Raw genomic sequence first — 21,284 nt, 5'->3', positions numbered from 1 at the left:
ACAGAATGCTCTTTTTTGTTAAAGGATTTTTTTGAGAAATTGAGAACATAGTTTAAGTCTATCAATTGTCATTTGCTTGCTTATCTCTGAAACTATCTTCACTTTTTTCCATATAGCCGCCTCTAGTCTAACTGTGCAGATCGATTTGCTGCCACGTGCGTAATAAGTACAACATTAGAGTTGCTAGATAAATTATTATTAGTACCAGCTTCAGCGGCCAAATAACGACCATCTTCAGTACATGTGAGTATATAATTTAATAGTGTTGCGGCTGCTTCCCTATCATTCAGTTTTGGGTCCAAACAATAATCTATCAATTTACTAATTGACTGTTTATTTGTAACTCGACCCTCAAACTCCCTGAGAGATCCTACTCTCTCTCCTAAGTTTATAACGAATTGCTGCGTTTCTTCAGGTGTAAGTTTACCTACTCTGTAATCTAACTCATTTGCGGTTCTTGCACGTTCTACTTCTTTGTGTCCATAGCAGCCTAATAGGTTACTTATTGCCTGTACCATACCATTTAGACTATTTGCAAGTTCTACTCCTAATATCCTATACAATGACTCTTGTACCGATGTCGTATAAACTTCATCAATCACTTCTTTCAGGCAGACCAGAGTATAGATTATAAATTTTCTTTCTTCTCTTGATTCTGATAGGCTCTTTAAAATATCAGTAAGAGTTGGTACTATAACATTCCGCACAACTTCTTGATTTCTTATTAAGTTTGGTACTGTATTTTTTAATACCTTAGCCCACTGCTTATCTTCAGGCAATTTTCTTTCACTTATGGCAGTTAAAATTGTACTTCCAAGAATTGGATCAGTTATTGCCTGAAAAATAGCATATGATACTTCCAATGATAAATGGTAAACAAGCGATAATAGATGTAAATTGGAAATAGGGATGCTGGAGCGTATCTTTAGAACATCTTTAACAGCAGCATAGAATTTCTTTAAAGTACTAGAATCTCTGGCACCTTGAAGTTCTTCAAAATTACTTAACTTATTAATGAAATTTTCTTGTATATTTTGAAATCTTGCTTCAATTAATTCCTTTTTGGATGTCATTTTTTTAGCTACACTTTCAGTCTTTTCCTTTACTTCCAGGTATAGTGCACCTGCTTCTGCTCCTCTTTCTGCTATAGTTGATAACCCGCTAAACAAATCATTAGCTGCTTCTTCTAGACTTATGTTAAATACAGCATTATTAACAATTACCTCGTGTTTGCGTTCCCCTTTTACTTTTTTATATAATACAAACAGAGACATAGATGCTATTGCAGTCAAAAAGAAGGTCACAGCTACTATTACTAACACTAGCGGAGACATTTTAATTAGAGTAAACGTGGCTGCAGCTCCCATACCAAGCGAAAACATCGCTACACATCCAACCGCTACTTGGAAATACAACTTACAGTTTTTCTTATTATTTGAAATGTTTGCGTTATTTGGAATGTCTGCTCTGTTTCGTAAAGAAACCCGATACCTTCTATATCTCGATTCTGAAGAGCTTGTATCAGTAAAGATGACCCATTATGCGAAACATTTGCTCCTAGATCTATACAAGATTGAGCACTATCAAATAATTTATTGTTGAAAAAATACTCCAATAGTGTTTCACCAGAAGGCAATTTGAAATTTTTTACTAACTGCATGTTTTCACTCTGATCACCTCTTTCTATATATAGCTTGAATAAATAAACAGCTTCCCTAGGAGCTATTCTTGCGTGAAAAGCATATTCAAATGCTGTAAGGTTATCATGATTTTTGATATAGAGATCTGCACCATTCTTAAGAAAATCATAAAAAGTAGCGTTAGCTGTATAGGTTTCATCACATTCAATTAAGCGCTGCTTAATAAAATTGACAACAGCGTAGTGTAGTGAGCTATTTCCATTATTATCTGGTATATTAACGTTAACTCTTTGTTTTATGAGATATTTTGCATGGCCCAACTTATCTTGAATAATTGCATTTAGTAATAACGTTCTTCCTTCAGCATCTTGAGAATTTACTCCTTCATGTGCTCCCCTTTCAAGCAATAGCACAGCATTTTCAACATCACCTTTTTCAGCTGCAACACTCAGTAGGGCTTGATCACCTTTATTAACATTAATGTTAGCACCATTTTTTAGCAACCAATCTATAACCTCTTCCTTTTCGCATCTGTCCTCAATCTCTAATGCTTTTGTAAGCACATCAAAGCAGTAGTTATGGTCAGAAACAAGTTTATTTAAATCTAATTCCCCTATATTAAGGTTGCGTGAGTATAAAAACTTTTCACTATGTTGTGCTCCATATTTTTGCAGCAAGCTATACATTTCACTGCCATATTGAGCATAATCCAAAGCAGTACAACCATCATTATCCTTAGCATTTACTTCTATTTTTTGATATAACATAGACAATGGCAAAAACCTTGCTACCAGGTACTGAGACACTTCTTTTTCATTAGCTTCTAAAAACAACTCAACAACTTTTCTATTTTCATTCCTAACAGATCTATGCAGTACAGTACGATCGCTAGCATTTATAGTATCAATCCTACTGCCATTGCTTATTAATGAACTTATAACTTTCGATGAGCATTTTTTTTCTATAGCAACGTCTAGAATAGTTTTGCCATTTTTTGTAGCATTTATATCTAAATCTTCCTTGATAAGCTGCTTAATTCTGTTTTCCCTATCGGTGCTGTTTTTTATTCTCAACACATCTTCAAAGTACTCAAAATTAGACCACGCATCACACAATGCTTCATTTTCTACTGATTTTTGTATTCTTTCTGAGTAAGCAATATCTGAATGAACAGCATTTCCTGCTTGTTCACGTACTATATTAATTCTATTATTATTTTCTGTATTTGTTGTCATATACCCTCTATAAAGCCTAACTTATATCATACTATATTTGTGACGCTTGTAAAAACTTAAATTTACAGTTGGAAATACTGTTTTTTTAGACGAATAGAATAAGAAATTAGTGTTACGCATAAAAAAGTTTATCATGGCATGTGTTTTTGATCGTTCTAATTTTTCCGCAATAAAATTTTCTCATTTAGCGAGATTAGCGCATTTTTCACACCTTTTTTCAACTTAGGAGAATACACACTTAAGAGAAAACTAAGACCAATCAAATTTCTTATCTTGCGGTTTTATTTGCAATATTGCTACCAGGCTGACCAATAAGCAAAAGACTACATAAAGCCCAGCGGCAAAGTTTACTTGAGGAAATGTTATAGTAAACCAAGTGCATATCATAGGAGTAAATCCTCCATGTAACGCATAAGAGATGTTACGTGATAAACTCACTCCACTAAATCTAACATTGGTAGGAAAAAGTTCAGCAGCAACTATTCCTATAGGATTTATACCCCTTTCTATTATAGAAAGAGCCATTACACCAAGCATAATTATAAGATAACTTTTATAGTAGTATGCAGTAGATAACACAGGACAACACAGTACCATTGTGATCACTGTAAATAAGATGTAGTGCGCTCTTTTCCTACTTTATCAGCTAACATTCCGAGCGCTATTGAAGATACCGGCATTAATATACTGGTTATAATGAGCACAATTTCATTGACATATGTTGTTACATACGTCTCAACCGACACTATTTCTTTTGCAATTGTTCGAAGAAATATGGTAAATCCAACAACAACATTAACAGGTACAGATATTAAAATAGCAAGTATCAGAGCTCTCTTGTAGCGTTTTATAAGCTCTATTATTGGCAAATCAGATAAATTCCTTTGTTTTCGATTTTCTTCATATGCTGGAGTTTCTCCTAATGTGTATACACTATATGCGCTGATTAACCCCAAAACAAATGAAAAAGTAAACGGCAACCTCCAACCCCAAGCGTTAAAATCAGTGTTTTTTTTGCAGATGATCACTACAATCACAGAGAGCAAGATGCCAATGGAGCGACCAAAACTTATTATTCCAAAAAACATTCCTAGTTTTTTCTTATTAGGTAAATGCTCTATGAGATAAACAGAACTGCCTCCTTGTTCAGCGCCAAGCGCAATCCCTTGTGTCACATGGATTGCAAGAAGCAATATAGTAGAAGTTATACCTATTTTGCTATAACTTGGAATAAACGCAACGAGACTAGACGGAATCGATATTAGCAAGATAGCAATCGTTAATGCCATTCTCCTTCCATACCTGTCACCAATGTGACCAAATATGAATGCGCCAAGTGGCCTTACCATAGCACCCAGTCCTGCAATTCCAAACAATTGCAGTATTCTGTTGTAAACATCTTTTGCACAACAAAACTCTCTACTAATTATGTTAACCAGATCGATAAAGAGCATATGGTCATACCATATTGCGATTCTGCAGAGAATAGCTGATATCAACACCCTTGTTTGCACTAAATTTAATTTGTAAATGTTTGCTTATTTCATTGTGGCTGCTTTTTGGGATTTTGCAACCTAAGGTGTGGGTTGACTTTTTTATTATGGTGTGTGAAACTAAAATGTTATTAACATAGGGACAAAGTTATGGTGGGTGTAATTTATTTAGCGATGCTGGGCGTGGCAGCAATAATAGGAGCTATAATAGGCACTTTAATAGGTCTCTTACTAAGTTTCACTAGTCTTTCACCTCTGATAATAGGCGGAACTGTTGGAGCCATCTATGTAGTGCCATTAATTGCAGCTTTCATAACAATTCTTTTGTATCCAATTCCATATGAGCGTCATAGCGGGTTAACATTAAAAGAAACTGCGTGTCTAGCTGGCTTGTTTATTGGAAGTGTTGCAGCCGGAGTTGGCCTTGTTGCATGTGACTTGACTCCAATAATTAAAGTAGATTCTTTATCAACTACAGTTAGTTCTTTGTTAGCTATGGGAGCTACAATACCAGTACTTCTGATTGCAACTGCAATTGGAGTAGCTATTGTAATCGAGCTCGCTAAGCAAGCTAAGGAGTACATATCAGGTAAAATAATGCAAGCAGAAAAAGAACCTGTGACTGATACACATGAAGAACCAGGCTCTAAAATGGAAGAAGCAAAAGAAGAAAAAACTGCTAGAAATAAGCAGGCAGTACGGGAATGTTCAAAAAACTCACCTCAACCTGGTTAAAATTTTCCTTAAAAGACAAATACAGAAAAACAAGAATATCAATAGCTTATTGTTTTAGCATTTACGATAAAGCAGTAAGCATTTTAAGACTAGTTACTAATTTAGTAAAATTCAAGACTTTCAATAATTTACCTAAAATCTAATCCAGAATTCGGGTTAATAATAAAATCTTGTTTTTTGAAAATGAATTTGGTAAACTTTGGTGATATATTGTTTTTAGTATTTAATAAATTAAAGTACGTACTTGATAATTTTTCTGAACGCTCTAATCAAGCTAAAATAGGTAAGCTAGATAAAATTATTCTTAGTTTAAAATTGGTATAAGGTATTAAGATGAAAAAAATTGAAATTTCAGAATTACTAAAAAGAATTTCAATCTGTTTACTATGCGTGGCAACTATTATCTCTATCGCTTTTTTGTTTGCCTATATGCATACAATGTTGCTTAGTAAAGGGTATGAGTTAGCTGCACATTATGTTAGTGAAGCTATGCCTTGTGTGTTACTTGTCGTTTTCTTTTTTATTGCTTGGTTTATATATGATCAAATATTCAGCAAACTAAAGGAAGTAGAGCTGCCTATATCGATAGAATTAGCTAATTCAGATGATAAAAGAATAACATTTGCTGATGCTATAATTGATGACTCCTTAAGACAACGGTTGCAGATGATTTGCTGTGACCAAATGACAGAAGAAATACGCAAGCTGTTTGGAAATAAAAGTATTAATTCACTAAGAGGTTACATATTATATGGCCCTCCTGGAAATGGTAAAACACTTATCGCTCGTGCAATTGCAGGTGAATCAAATATGAATTTCATAAGCATCTCAGGTCCTGAACTTATTGGAGTATATATTGGTCATGGTGCACATGCTGTACGCGAGCTTTTTAAAATAGCAAAAAAATATTCTCCTTGTATAGTCTTTATAGATGAAATAGATGCAGTTGCTCAAAAAAGAAGTACCGCTAATAACTCAGCTTACCATTGTCGAGAGAGTTTAACACAGTTGTTAACTGAAATAGATGGATTTAAGAGCAGAAAAGATATAATAGTAATTGGTGCAACTAACCTTATCGGTGGTATAGATCCAGCACTTATTAGACCTGGACGTTTAGGTCAGAAGGTTTATGTCCCTAATCCAAACATAGAGGTGAGACAAAAGATATTGGCACTTTATATGCGAGGTACAAAAACTGATGAAAAGCTAAGCCTCCAAGACATTGCAGACAAGACTGAAGGCTATTCTGGAGCTGAGTTGGAGCAATTAGTGAATGAAGCAAAAATTAGCGCTGGTGCGCAAAGACGGCTTATAGTGAGTGAGGAAGATTTCAGTTACGCGCTTCACAGGTTAAGTCCAGAACAAGAAAGAGATAGAATAAGGTTAGTTTCAAACGTGAAGACACCGACAGAAGTATCTTATTCTATTTAGAGTATAAAACTATCATAAATTTTTCTGTTATTTCCAAATAAATTGCTATTAATTTAACAACATACATTACTAAAAGCTTAAATAATCCAGCCATTTCCAGCAACAAAAAACAGCAAGCGTGAGAAGATTTTTTTTTGGAATGAGTTGGTCATGATGTTTGTAAAACTTAATTTGTACACTTTACTTACCCCCAGTAATTCTGATATAGTTACTTTAGTTAAAGTCTATAAAAGTTTATAAATGGCAACCTTAAGTGTAAGAGAAGCTTTATGCACAGCAATTAGAGAAGAAATGCAAAACGACTCTGATGTGCTTATCATGGGTGAAGAAGTTGCAGAGTATGATGGTGCTTATAAAGTAACGAAAGGATTACTGAAAGAGTTTGGAGAAAACAGAGTAGTTGATACGCCTATTACCGAACATGGATTTGCTGGCCTTGCTGTTGGAGCGGCATTTGCTGGATTAAAGCCAATAGTCGAGTTTATGACTTTTAATTTTTCTATGCAAGCTATTGACCAAATTGTGAATTCCGCAGCAAAAACAAATTATATGTCAGGCGGACAACTTGGATGCCCTATAGTATTTCGTGGACCAAATGGCGCTGCAGCAAGAGTTGCTGCACAACATTCTCAATGCTTTGCAGCTTGGTATTCGCATATACCGGGGTTAAAAGTAATAGCACCCTATTTTGCCTCAGATTGCAGAGGTCTGCTTAAAGCTGCAATTCGTGACCCTAATCCGGTAATATTTCTAGAAAACGAAATAGCTTATGGACATGAGCATGAAGTTTCTGACTCTGAGCTATCAAACAAAGATTATCTACTTGAGATAGGCAAAGCTGCTGTTATACGGGAAGGAAAGGATGTAACTATCACTGCTTTTTCATTAAAATTAATGGATGCCTTAAATGCAGCAGATTTACTTTCGAGTGAAGGTATAGAAGCTGAAGTTATTGACCTCAGAAGGAGGTCCAATGTTAGTTGTGCAGCCAACAGTTGAAATGGGAAAGCGTTGGTCAAAAGGAAGATTTGCGCCGTTAATAGAGAGTACGCCATGTTTAAAGAGTAAAGTAAAAGACCCAAGGTCAAGAGACTCAGGCAATACTGTACAAAGTAAGGAATTTCCAGGTGGAATAGTAGTAATAACCGGAGCAAATAGCAGTGTAGCACTGAGATCTATGCCAGTAAAATATCTCTTTCTTGATGAAATAGACGCCTATCCAGGAGATTCAGGTGGTGAAGGAGATCCAGTGCTGCTCAGTATTGCTCGAACTAATACATTTGCACGGCGAAAGATTTTTTTAGTATCAACACCAACGATTCATGGAATAAGCAGAATTGAGAAAGAATTTGAAGCAACAGATAAGCAGTACTTTTTTGTACCATGTCCGTATTGTAATTACTATCAAGTTCTAAAATGGTCACAAATTAAATGGGAAAACAACGACTCAAGAACAGCACATTATGTCTGCACTGAATGTAGCGGCAAAATAGAAAATCATCAAAAGACAGAGATGCTTGAGCGTGGAGAATGGAGACCTACTAATAGAGTAAAAGGTGAGAAAAAAGGATTTCATCTTTCAAGTCTTTATAGTCCAGTAGGCTGGTATAGCTGGACTCAAGCAGTAGAAGATTTTCTTCATGCAAAAGAAAGTGAACAATTACTAAAAGTATGGATAAATACTACACTTGGAGAAACCTGGGTAGACAAAGGAGAAGTACCAGATTGGAAGCAATTATTTAACAGGAGAGAATTTTTTCCCGTAGGCACAGTACCTAGGAGAGAAGTGGTGCTTACTGCAGGAGTAGATGTCCAAAAAGATCGTTTAGAAGTAGAAGTTGTAGCATGGGGAAAAAGCCGCGAAAGTTGGTCAATAGAATACCGAGTATTTGAAGGTGATACTGGAAGAGGAGAAGTATGGGGAAAACTCTCTGAGCTCTTAAATCATCATTTTATCGGTGAAAATGGTCTTGAATACATGATAAGTATGATGGCGGTTGATGCTGGGTATGCGACACAAGAAGTATACAATTGGGTAAGAGGTCATCAAGGCTCTGGAAGAGTAATGGCAGTGAAAGGTGTAAATAAAGCTCTAGTACCACTTAGCAGCCCAAGTAGAGTAGATATAACAGTTGGTGGTCAAAAGCTAAAAAGAGGAATAAAGCTCTGGCCAGTGGGAGTATCGATTTTAAAGTCAGAACTTTTTCAATTACTTAATGTTTTAAAGGACGGTGAAGAAGCTCCAGCAGGATACTGTCATTTTCCCGAGTATGCACCTGAATATTTTAAGCAGCTAACGGCAGAGCAATTAGTCAGCAAAGTAGTAAAAGGTTATACCAAACAAGAGTGGCAAAAGGTAAGAGAAAGAAATGAAGTATTAGACTGTAGGATTTATGCAAGAGCAGCATCTATTGCGCTTGGAATCGATCGTTGGCCAGAGAGTAAATGGAATAGTTTAAGTGAAAAACCAGAAAGTAAAAAATCAAAGAAAATAGTGAAAAGCAAATGGATCAGCGAGTAGTAAATGTATAACGAAGATTATCTAATTCAAGTCGAAGAAGCGATAAAGAAACTACAAAACGGAGAGCGAGTAGTATCAATTGCATATGGTGACCATGTTGTAAGATATGCTGAAGTAGATATAAATGATTTACTAAGCTTAAGACAACGTATTAAGGCTGAATTGAAAATTGCAGGTATGAAGCCAAAGAGAAAAATTGTTTTTTCAACAAATAAAGGGGTTGACAAAATTATGTAAAAATGTTATAGTTTAGAGTTGATATCTTACAGTGAATAATATGGATCAAAGTCAAGGAAGGCTTAATGTTAATGTAAATTTTGAGGGGGAATTTGCTCAGTATCTTACAGAAATGGCAAAAGTTCAAAATAGAACTATTGAAGAAATTGTAAAAGATCTAGTAGAAGAAGAACTTGAGGTAAGTAAACTATCTGAAGGTGACGAAATGGATGAAGGAGAAATAGCTCTACTTGAACTTGCTGCTAAACGTAATGTTCCTGGAGCAAAAATAATTAGACATGAAGATATCAAGTGGGAATAATTTACCAAATTGGTTATTTAGAAGGTGTAGATACCGAAGATCTTCCTTCTCTTCCGAAAACAATACGGTTAAGGGTGCAAAAAGCTATAGAAAAACGTCTCACAATTATTCCTGATAAAGTAGGTGAGGCTTTATCGCATAAATGGGTAGGCTACTTTAGGTTGCGTGTTGGCGATTATCGAGTCATATACTTAATAGATAACTCAGAGCACATGGTCAAAATTGCAGCAATAGGACATCGAAAAGAAATTTATAAACCATCGGTACCAATAGGTGATAATTTAGCTGAATTTTATGGAGTGGAGAGGCAGAAAGAAGAAGATGACGAACGTTTTAGAAAAATAATTAAAGCAAAGATAATAGGCTGGAGCACGGGAGGAAGTAAAGAACACTATCGATATCATGCACTGTCAGCAGATAGTAGAGTAAAGGATGCATTAGTAGAATCACCTATACCAGGGAAAGTACAAGTTTCAATCTTATCCACAGAATTATCCACACTGCAAGAAGAATTACTAGAAATTGTCAAAAATCAGCTAAACAGGGAGGATGTGAGGATTTTAACAGATACAGTTGAAGTGGTAAGTTGCAATATGATAGAAATAGATATCCACAGTAAAATTAGCATTAAAAGACCAGATATTATTGAAACGGTGAAGAAGAAATTTATCGAAAAATTTGGAACAACGAAAAGATTAGGATGGAAGGTAACAAGATCATGGATAATAGCCAATTTGTTTATGGAAGGAGTAGAAAACGTGGAATTAATAGAGCCAAGAGAAGACATAGTTGTGAAAGGAAATGAGTGCGCTTTCTTAAAAAGTTTAAATGTTGAGTTAAATTAATGCTATTACCGCCAAACGCAACAAAAAAGGAAAAAGCGCTGGTTGATGCAATAGATTACAAAGTAGATCCTGGTTGTATCAGAGGGTTTAAATTTAGCCAAGGGGAAAAAGTGTTGCCATGGATAATAGAGGAATATGGGCTAGGAGAAATCCTACATTGGGTAAAAGACAAAAGAAAGGCGATAAAAAAAGGGATAAAATTTCAGCGTTTAAGAGGAACACCTGCTTCACTGAAAATAGCACTAAAATGGGCAAATATAGAAGATATTACAATTATCGAAGAACCATCTGGCAAGCACTTCTTTGAACTGCAGATAGGGATAAAAGATGTTCCGAATGACTTCTTCGTTGATGCAGTAGTAGAACTAGCAAAACTATCATTGCCTGCAAGATCGAGGCTAATGAGGATTTTTAACGATTATTACAACATTAGCAGGTTCATATTGGATGAGAGTTTTTTCGGAAGTTTATTATCGGATTATTCCGGGGTAAAAATAGAAAAAGATGGGCCAGTTTTATCATTTGGAAGAGTAAATTTTTTCAGGTCTCATGGTCCGGTTATTAGGATTGTAGAAAACTATCTACGCGATCATTATGAACGAGCTTTAAGCAATGACATATATCGCTTGGATGTAGCAATACTTGGAGAAACCGAGCCTCATACTAAGAACTACAACGGTATTTATGAACGAAATCATGTGTGGTATAACTTCAAAGCGCTATATCCGCTACCACAGAGCTTATTACCTAAGATTAAGTTTGCTAAAGCGCAGATAGTATTATCAGATAGCTGGAACTTAGGAGAAATAAACGCGTGTTTTCCGGTTACGAGTGGAGAAGAGAAAGGAAGTAAATTTTTACTAGGAAGTGATAAACTATCTGAACAACTGTGGAATTTAAAACACAAGCCAATTTTAGAAAGGTTTAGCGTTACTCACCACTACAAAGTAGAAGATTTTACCAACCAAAAAGTTATAATATTTGGTGTGGCAGAGCACAATATTCATTTTGAAAGGGATTGGTCAGAAATGAGACTGCTTCTCAGTGGACTGTATATGAATTTTGTGTTGTTTATTGATTGACGGTTAAGAAATAACTGAATAAAGTAAATGCGACGCAGCGCAATGATGCCTTAGGTATACATACATAGATTTACATGTGTGAGAAAGGGAAATTATTAAGTATATAAGAAAATGGCGACGCGTCGATCAGCGTTGCCATGGTTATATGTATATAGAACTTCTTACAATATGATTAAGGGGAATTAAGATTCATGTTGCCTAAATCTCAGCAACATGAATAGATACAAAGTTGCCCAAATGCATTCCGTTCCTCAACATCCCGGCCCGCCCTGAAACATCGTTTCTGAATTTGGTAAAACTGCGATCTTGGTTATAGGGCGAGTTGATTCTCCTGAAGCAGTTTTCAATTTGACAGCACGAACTCTACCATCTGTTCCTGTGTGAGTTGAGATGACCCTTGCAAGTGGCCAGGCTGCTGGAGGAGTATTCGAATCCTTGATGAGAACAACTGATCCCAATTCCACATTGGGTTGCGGGGTTCCCCACTTGGGGCGATGCTGTAGCGTAGTTAGGTATTCCTGGTGCCAGCGCTTCCAGAATCCTTGGTATAGTGCTTGAACTCCCTGCCAGTAGTCCAGTCGATTTTCCTGTATGTGGCTCATGTCGCCTTCGGGAATTGTTGTGAATGATCTGCCTATCAACAGGTGTGCTGGAGACAGATATGTGACGTCGGTGTCCGGTGTATAGTACAGTGGTCTTGAGTTTACCACTGCACTTATTTGTGCTAATAGGGTGTGCATCTGTTCAAACGTTAGGATAGTGTTGCCAATGACGCGGCGCAGGTGAACCTTGACTGATCTTACGGAAGACTCCCACTTTCCTCCCCAGTGAGGTGCGTACGGTGGAATGAAGACCCATTTAATGCCTTCATCTGCCAATGTCTGCGAGACTCGATCCTTATGCTGTGAAGATGCCAGGAGTTGTTGCATCTCGTCCAATGCTCGCCTTGCTCCGACAAAATTCCTGCCATTATCACTGTAGATTTGTACACATTTTCCTCGGAGCGACATGAATCTTCTCAGAGCTGCCAGAAATGTCTCCGTGCTGAGATCAGTGGCTAGTTCCAGGTGTAGTGCCGAGGTGACGAGGCACACGAAGAGGCATATGTATCCTTTTGACTTCTTAGCGTTGCGACCCTTTCGATCCTTGAGAGTAATTGGTCCAGCGGAATCACATCCAGAATTGACAAAGGGAAGTGATTGTGTGATTCTGATACTTGGCAAGTCGGACATGAGTTGATGCGTAGTATGGTGTCTTTGACGAAAGCATCTGATACAGTTGTGGGTGACCTTTCGTATCAGGTTGCGTGCTCCAATTATCCAATATCGTTGGCGAACTATTACAAACAGTGCAGATGTGCCTGGGTGTAAGTTTACCCAGTGCTCGTGTTCCAGGATTAGCTTCGTAATGTGGTGTGTCTTAGGAAGTAATATCGGGTGTTTGACTTCTTCTGGTAATTGAGATTGCCTCAAACGGCCTCCAACTCGTAGCAGACCATCCTGTCCAATGTATGGGGTTAGCTTGAATAACTGCGACCTTTTTCGCAGTGGTTGATCCTTTTGTAGAAGCCTTCTGTCATCTCCAAAGCACGCCTGTGCGTTCCGCAGGCATACTACTTGTGCTGCCTTGATTTCTTCAAAAGACAGTATTATGGATTCGACTCGTTTTCGTGGTTCTTTCAGTCTTTGAATAAAACGTAAAACATAGCCCACGGTATGTACCAGCTTTCGCCAGGATGAGGCGCGGTGGACTAGTTCGTCAAATTCTGATAATGAATTGTCCATCTCCTTCAGAGTGAGCATGGCTGTTGTCTTCAATTCGTCCTGTGCATGTGTTTCTGAAATATTCAAAGAGAGTTCTGAGTTTTGCATTTTGACTGTATACTCATCTTCATCGTGTAGCCAAGTTGGTCCGTTCCACCAGAGGTGAAATTCCATGAGCTGTGTAGCCATCATTCCCCTCGATGCACAATCTGCGGGGTTTTCCTTTGAGCTTACGTGATGCCAGGCGTGTCGTGGCAATGTTTCAAGAATTTCCGATGTGCGATTTGCGACAAATGTTTTCATCTTCGATGATGGGTATGATAACCAGGCTAATACAATTGTTGAATCACACCATGCGTAAACTTGTATATCCTTGTGTCGTAAACCATCCTTGAGTGATCGTACCAGGCGACTTAGCAGCAATGCTCCACAAAGCTCCAGCCGTGGTAGTGATTGTTGTTTCAGTGGTGCTACCCTAGTTTTGGCAGCCATCAATGAAACCGAATATGTTCCGTCTTCATGTCGAAACCTACAGTAAACAGCAGCAGCATATGCCTTGGTTGATGCGTCGGAAAAGGCGTGTAGTTCAATCGAGTCCTCCCTGTTGGGAACAAATCGTGGTACTCTCAGCTTTTTTAGCTTGTCGAGATCTGCTCTGCACTTGAGCCATGGTTCGGCAATGTTTGGTGACAGCTTCGTGTCCCAGCCCAGATCCAATAGCCATAACTGTTGAAACATGATTTTAAATTGAACCACAATCGGCGATAATAAGCCAAGAGGGTCAAAGATACGCGCAACATCTGATAGGATTTGCCTTTTAGTACAATTCGTATTTGATGTCAAGCATGTCTTGTACATCAGCTGATCGTCGATTGAATTCCAGTAAATTCCAAGTACCTTTACTGCTTCTTCTTCTCGTTCGGTGCTGGATTCGCGTCTGCAGATGCGTGATGAATTGGACACCCACTTGTCGAGTTCCAATTTGGCGTGAGACATGAGTTCTAATAATTCATTCCTAATAGCTATTAGCTCATTCTCGTTGTTCGATCCAGTAAGTACATCGTCTACGTAGAAATCCTCCAAAAGGATTTTCGATGCAGTAGGATATTGCTCCTTGTGGTCATATGCCAGTTGTTCTAACACTCGTACAGCCAGGTATGGTGCACAAGCGGTTCCATAAGTTACAGTGTCTAATTGATAGTGCTTAAGAGGCGCTGATGGATGCTCTCGCCAAACAATGCGTTGATAGTTTTGATGATCGGGGCTTACCCAAATTTGGCGAAACATTTTAACGATATCTGCGGAGAATACGTATCTATACATTCTGAAGCGTAGGCATACGGAAAAGAGATTGCGTTGAATACTAGGCCCAATGTGTAATACGTCATTTAGTGCAACTCCGTTAGCGTCCTTAAATGACCCGTCGAATACGATCCTAAGTTTTCGCCCAACTATAGGATGATGCGGCAAATAGAAGAAATTGCCTGAATCGAAGCTTGGTGTTCTGATTTCGTGCATATGGCCAAGACTGATGTATTCCTGCATAAACTTGATGTACTTTTCTCGTAAATCCTGATTGCGCTGTAGTCGTCTTTCTACAGCCATGAAGCGGGATCGCGCTCCCTGGAACGTGTCTGCAAATTTCGGGTTTGCTATTTTGAAAGGTAGCTCAACTATATACCTTCCAGCGTCATCCCTTTTGTGAGTTTCTAGGAAATGTTTTTCCACCTTGTCTTCGTCGGGATCCTTGTGTGCGTAGCAGCTTACTTCTTCTATCTCCCAAAATCGTTGTAGGGTAGTGTCAATGTTGCATGTGGAGAATAGAGTTGTAGTTGTTGGAGACTGATTAACTCCAACCGATGTGATGACCCATCCAAATATTGAAGAAATGGCAATAAGATTGCCCATGTTGTCGTGCATCTTTTGGCCGGTTAAGGTGGCCCAAACGTAGTCGCTCCCCAATAAAATGTCTATCGGGGCCACTGATGCGAAGTTGGTATCCGCCATCAGGAATCCATTGAACACATTGAGCGATGATGGATCTACATTGTGTCTCTGCAGCGAAGATGTGATCTTACTTAGAACGTGTGCGGTAATCTTCAGAGTATTGTCCGAAACTCTAGATTTGAGATGCAGCTGAGTGACCCCTCTGGTTGCCTCAGCCTTGATGGCAGAAATTCCTGACACTAGGATTCGTGATGATGAACGTGCTAGCCCAAGTGCGTTGATGCAACGTTCCGAAATGTATGACAATTCAGATCCACTGTCGAATAGTAGCCGGCAGCTTGTATATATCCCATTTGCGTTTTGGACATATACCAATGCAGTCGGCAGCGTGCTTTGGCGACGCCCATAATTGTTTGGAATTGCTACAGAGCCTTGCGCGTCTGCAGCCGATTGTGAGCCGTATGCTCGGGCGATGTGACTCACTGTCACCGATGTAGTGTGAGGAGCATCCTGATTATGCTGGTCCTCCCTTCCTGTTGACACGGTCTGTGCCGTATCCTGCGAACTGATCGTGGTTGCTGCAAAGCCTTGCGCATTTGCAGCCGGTTGTACATGCAATAAGGTATGATGCCGAGCGTGGCATATCCTACAGTTGAATTTGGATTCACACTGCCTGGTAAAGTGTCCAGGCTTCAAACAGTTGAAACATACCGATTTCTCTTTTGCCGTTGCTCTTCGTTGTTCACAACTTAGCGCCAGAAAATCCGCAGATCCAATCAGATCGGGTCCGTTCATGTTGCCCTTGACGCCATTGCTTCTCTCGACAGCCATCATAATATGCATAGGTTTTCTCGCCTTTTCAACTTGCTTGATCTTGCCATCCCCGATGCTTTGTCGTTGACTGAGTTCAAACTCCTCACAGCGTGTATCCAGGAACTTGAACAAATCCTTGGTTGTTGGTGAGTTTAAATCGCGGCTGTCCTCGATCCATTTGCGACGTGTTTCTGCATCCATTTTTTGCAAAATTAGAAAAATGATCCAGCAATCACGTGTGTTTTCTCCAATTGCGTCCAATGCACGAACTATTTCGTTTGCTCCATCAGTCACTTTCCTTAGCACTGATACATCAATCTTTGTTGTTTCTGGTAGCCTTGTGAACTGTTCCAATAATGAAAACACAATATGGCGTGGTCTGTCGTACCTCTCGTTCAAACGCGACACAGCTGTTTCATATGCGCTGTCAGTAATTGGCAAATGCGCAATTAGATTCGCTGCTTCATCGGTCAATAGTGATTTCAAATAGTGAAACTTCTGTGTATCTGATAGTTGTCGCTTCTTATGGATAGTGCTTTTATAGATATCCCAAAATGCCGGCCATTCCTTGTAGTCTCCCGAAAAACGTTTGATTTGAATTTTCGGTAGTTCATTATGCGTTGCTACCGCGTTCATTGCGTCATCTTGTGAAATAGGTGTACTTGCTGCTTCAGAAACAGCCATTCGTTCTAGCATCTGTTGTTGTTGTTGTAGTAACCGGAAAAGTGCATCTCCATTACCCGGCATTGACTCATTGCTTTGAGTGCTTGTTTGTGGCTCCAGTGAGCGCTTTCCTGAGACAAGTAACTCCCTTGCCCTCAGGTACCTTCCTTCGTACTCCTCGTAGACGTCGGCTGGATCTACGTACCCATCGACCGCATCGTGAAGCGATATCTTGTCGCCAATCTTCTCGAATTCGCTCCATGCCAAATCCAGTCGATCCAACAAGACATCGATTCCATCCTTCGTTTGTGTTGCAGGTAAACGCTCAGCTAAGGACACGATCCTCGTGATCGTACCCTTCAGTCTGCGGCGCCCTACAACCAGCAACTTGTATTCCTCCATTTAAGGCAATACTCCGTGTAGTGGTGAATTATTTCTCCAGTCAATCCGGCTCGAAGGACCAAAAGCTTTACTATGGTCAGAAATGAGACTGCTTCTCAGTGGACTGTATATGAATTTTGTGGTGTTTATTGATTGACGGTTAAGAAATAACTGAATAAAGTAAATGCGACGCAGCGCAATGATGCCTTAGGTATACATACATAGATTTACATGTGTGAGAAAGGGAAATTATTAAGTATATAAGAAAATGGCGGCACGTCGATCAGCGTTGCCATGGTTATTTGTATATAGAACTTCTTACAATATGATTAAGGGGAATTAAGATTCATGTTGCCTAAATCTCAGCAACATGAATAGATACAAAGTTGCCCAAATGCATTCCGTTCCTCAACAGGGATTTAAATTCAGAGCAAAAGGATTCAATACATGAACCGGAAAATTACGTTTTAGTGTTTTACCCAGGCGTACTAACGTGGCACGAACATCGTCATTTGAACAGAGGTTGGGAAGAGAAACAAGTAATATGTTTAATGCATTAAGCATATATATTTATATCTTCATATACTATATTAGTATTTAGTTAAAAAGGTGTACTACGCGAAAAAAGACTTGCCTTTTTATGCCAAAACGCACATAACTTGAATAGCAGCAGGTAAATATAAGAAATTTGTCTGGCGCTAGAAAAGATAATTTTGTGAGGCTATAATAGCATTATGTTTAAGTCGTTAACCGAAAGTTTAAATTCTGTATTTAGTAAACTAAGAGGAAAGTCAATCATTTCTGAAGATGATTTTAATCTTGCCATGCGTGAAATACGCATAGCCTTAATTGAAGCTGACGTTTCACTTGAAGTTGCAAAAAAATTCATCAACGACATTAAAGATAAAGTGATTGGGGAAAAAGTCATAAAAAGCGTTTCTCCAGCACAAATGATAATCAAAATTGTGCAGGATAATTTAGTTGCAGTTCTCGGATCAGAGAAAAGTGACTTAAATCTAGCAGTTAAACCCCCTGCTGTGATTATGATGGTGGGCTTACAAGGTGCAGGTAAAACAACTACCTCAGGAAAGCTTGCTTTAAAGCTAAAAAAGCAAAAGAAAAAAGTGATGCTTGCCTCTTTAGACATTTATAGGCCGGCTGCCCAAAAACAACTTGAAGTGCTAGGTAAACAAATAGATGTGCAAACTTTACCTGTAGTAATAGACGAGAAGCCCATTACAATTACAAAAAGGGCACTGGCAGCAGCAAAGAACGATAATTATGATGTATTAATACTAGATACCGCAGGCAGGCTTCATATTGACAATAATATGATGAATGAGTTGAAAGCCGTAAAGGAAATAGCTTCACCTGCAGAAGTTATTTTAGTAGCCGACGCAATGATAGGCCAGGATGCGGTCAACATTGCCAAATCATTCAATGAGGTAATAGGTGTAACCGGCATTATTCTTACCCGTGTTGATGGTGATGCACGTGGTGGTGCTGCTCTTTCTATGAAAATGATCGCCGATTGTCCAATTAAATTTATTGCTTGTGGTGAAAAATTAAGTGACCTCGATGATTTTTATCCAGATAGAATTGCAAAAAGAATACTTAGCATGGGTGATGTTGTCTCATTGGTTGAAAAAGCTGCTGAGATTGTTGGTCAGGAAGAAATTGATAAGTTACAAAAGAAAGTGAAAAAAGGTAAATTCGACCTAAACGACCTAGTGGGAATGTTAAAAACTCTGAGTAAAATGGATGGCATTAGCAACATAATGAAATTCATTCCTAGTTCATTTACAAAAAAGCTAAGTAGCAGTGTGCCAGATGACAATAAAGTGAAAAAATATATAGCCATCATAAACTCAATGACTGAAAAAGAAAGGCAAAATCCAGATATTTTAAATGGCAAAAGAAGACTTAGAATTTCTAAGGGGTCCGGAACAACTGTAACTGACATTAATCTTCTAATTAAGCAGTATAATCAAATGAGCTCTATGGTAAATAAGTTCAGTAAAGTTGACCATAGTAAACTCAAAGAATCTGATTTGATGAATATGCTAAGCAGAAAGTAAGTCAGCAGGTAGTGGAATGAGACAAATCATCAGTAAACCTTTAGCTATATCAAAAGCGGCTTAGGTCTCGCAAAAAAATTTACAGCTTCTTGCTAGCCAAGAAATTTATTATTAATTTTAAGAAATACTATAGCTGACCCAAGCAACACGTCATACCGCCGCGGTATCTCTAGATCCCGCTAACACGTAGCTGGATGACGAGCTTATCGTCACGCCGCCGCGAACCGTCATACCGCGATTCATTCGCGGTATCTCTAGATCCCGCTAACAAGCTGAGTAATCTCAGGATGCACCTATACTTTACCTTCAACTAAATACCATACCACTAAGCCTAGCCCTCCAACCACATGATGCTTGTAGTTTATGCTTTCTCTCACGATTGAGCATCTTCTTTATCAAGAGGAGGTTCATTGTCCGCGTCGCTCGGCACCAACTGGTTACCCAATTCGCACTGATGCGTAGACTCAGATGGCAAAACATCTGGTTCAATAAGCTTTAGAATCCTTTCAGTTTCTTTCTGAATGAATTCCTCTCCTTTTAAACAATATGACCGAAGGCTTTCAGGTCGCACCATTTCGACTATCACTTGCAGCCCATTTTTATCTCTACAAAGAACATCAACAATGCTTTGTTTTTTAGAAGCAATATCAGGATCTTGAATAGTACTTAAAAACTCTATATCCTGTATTGCATTTGTTCCAGCAAAGCCGAGAATATCATTAAGAAAGTGAATAAGGATATCTTTATTTTTTTCAGTACCAAAGATGCGCTTGAACGATATATCATTCTTGGGATCCACTTAAAAAGCATTAATAATTATACACAATTGTGAAGAAATATTCAACTAAAATTCAAACATAGAAAGAAGCATCCCTTTTGTATATCTTTATTTGGTAGTATTAACCTGTATAATATTTATGGCAAATATCTCGATAAGGTACAAAATAGCACAAAAAGTAAGGAGCTGGAGGTTAAAGCGAGGTTATACTCAAAAAGATTTAGCGGGAAAAATTGGCGTAACGTATCAAGTAGTACTACAATATGAAAAAGGAACACGTAAAATTTCGATTGAGAAATTGTATGCTATAGCAGAAGTGTTATCGGTTGGCATCATAGATCTTATTCCTGTATCAAGTGAAAAAATTTGCCTTAAAAACGAAGAAGAGGAAATATTAAATCTAGTAAGAAAATATAAAACGATTAATGATCAAGAGTTGCGCAAGGTGTTTTACTTGCTAACAAAATTTACCCGAGTTGGTGAGAAAAGTAGTAAAAAAGCAGAGAAGGTAAAAATTGCAAAGGGTATGGTTAAAGCAGGAATTTCTGTTGATATTGTTTCACAAGCAATTGGCCTCTCTGCTAATGAGTGTGTTGAAGAAAAAACAGGTTCTATCTACTACCAAATAGGAAAAAAGATAAAAGAATGGAGGCTAGTGAGAGAGTATACTCAAAAGGATTTGGCTGAGAAAATGGATACAACACGTGATGAAATAAGCAACTATGAGCAAGGACGTGTGGCCATTCCACTGGAAAAATTATATGCAATAGCAGAAACATTATCAATTAGCATTACAGATCTGCTCATAGAGGAAGATGAGATAGTAGAAAGTGAGCTACCTGATTTAATAAAAGAATACAAAAAAATTGAGAGTCAAGAATTACGCTATGCGCTAATAAAATCTCTGTTTGAAAGCATACAAATTTGCGAAGAAAAAGTGAAAAGAGCAGAAAAGATGAAAATTGCAAAGGATTTAGTGAAAGGAGGAATTTCTACCGATATTATTTTGCAAATAACAGGCCTCTCTTTAGGCGAAATTCAACAGATTTAAAATAAAAAATCAGTATATATTAATATCTTTACTCTTAGATGAAAAAATAAGTAAAAAAGATTGAGAAATTGATTTGACTTCACTCGAAAGCTATGGCTTTATGCCAATGCTGATAAAAAACAGCAGTAAATATCTAAAAAAAGTTTGTTGTTAGTGAAAGGTAAATTATATGAATAAAAGTAAAGAAGAAATCGAATTCAGAATATTAGAAAGCAAAGGCAAAGCACTACTTGATCGTGAAATAATGGAAACGTTTCTAAGTGCAGTACATGAAAGCCCACAGGCTCAAG

At 38.0% G+C, this 21,284-nt stretch overlaps 3 protein-coding genes across 3 annotated transcripts; 2 read left to right on the top strand and 1 right to left on the bottom strand.

The window, feature by feature from the left end:
• Window positions 1–4,500: 4,500 nt before the first annotated feature.
• LOC123257936 (ATP-dependent zinc metalloprotease FtsH 2-like) lies at window positions 4,501–6,592 on the top strand. The gene is made up of 2 exons (XM_044717877.1): window positions 4,501–5,386; window positions 5,459–6,592. The coding sequence occupies exons 1-2, from the start codon at window positions 5,287–5,289 to the stop codon at window positions 6,532–6,534; spliced, it is 1,176 nt and encodes a 391-aa protein (XP_044573812.1). The 5' UTR covers window positions 4,501–5,286; the 3' UTR covers window positions 6,535–6,592.
• A 179-nt stretch (window positions 6,593–6,771) lies between these two features.
• Window positions 6,772–7,491, top strand: LOC123257959 (pyruvate dehydrogenase E1 component subunit beta-like; the record flags this gene model as incomplete). Its single annotated transcript, XM_044717902.1, has 1 exon — window positions 6,772–7,491. A coding segment is annotated over exon 1 (717 nt), but the record flags the coding sequence as incomplete, so codon positions are not given.
• Window positions 7,492–11,771: 4,280 nt separating this feature from the next.
• LOC123257945 lies at window positions 11,772–17,108 on the bottom strand. Its single transcript, XM_044717888.1, has one exon. The coding sequence runs from the start codon at window positions 17,106–17,108 to the stop codon at window positions 11,772–11,774; it is 5,337 nt and encodes a 1,778-aa protein (XP_044573823.1).
• Between the last annotated feature and the right edge of the window lie 4,176 nt (window positions 17,109–21,284).

Source organism: Drosophila ananassae (assembly GCF_017639315.1).
Source record: "Drosophila ananassae strain 14024-0371.13 chromosome 4 unlocalized genomic scaffold, ASM1763931v2 tig00000077, whole genome shotgun sequence".
NCBI classification, from domain to species: Eukaryota; Metazoa; Arthropoda; class Insecta; order Diptera; family Drosophilidae; genus Drosophila; species Drosophila ananassae.
The sequence above is the reverse complement of the archived record's forward strand: the minus strand, read 5'-3'. Positions and strand labels throughout refer to the sequence as shown.

Coding starts and splice junctions, on each gene's coding strand:
- LOC123257936 (XM_044717877.1), top strand. CDS start 5,287: ATGAATTTGGTAAACTTTGGTGATATATTGTTTTTAGTATTTAATAAA. Junction 5,387..5,458: donor CTCTAATCAAGCTAAAATAG/GTAAGCTAGATA, acceptor TTGAAATTTCAG/AATTACTAAAAAGAATTTCA.
- LOC123257945 (XM_044717888.1), bottom strand. CDS start 17,108: ATGGAGGAATACAAGTTGCTGGTTGTAGGGCGCCGCAGACTGAAGGGT.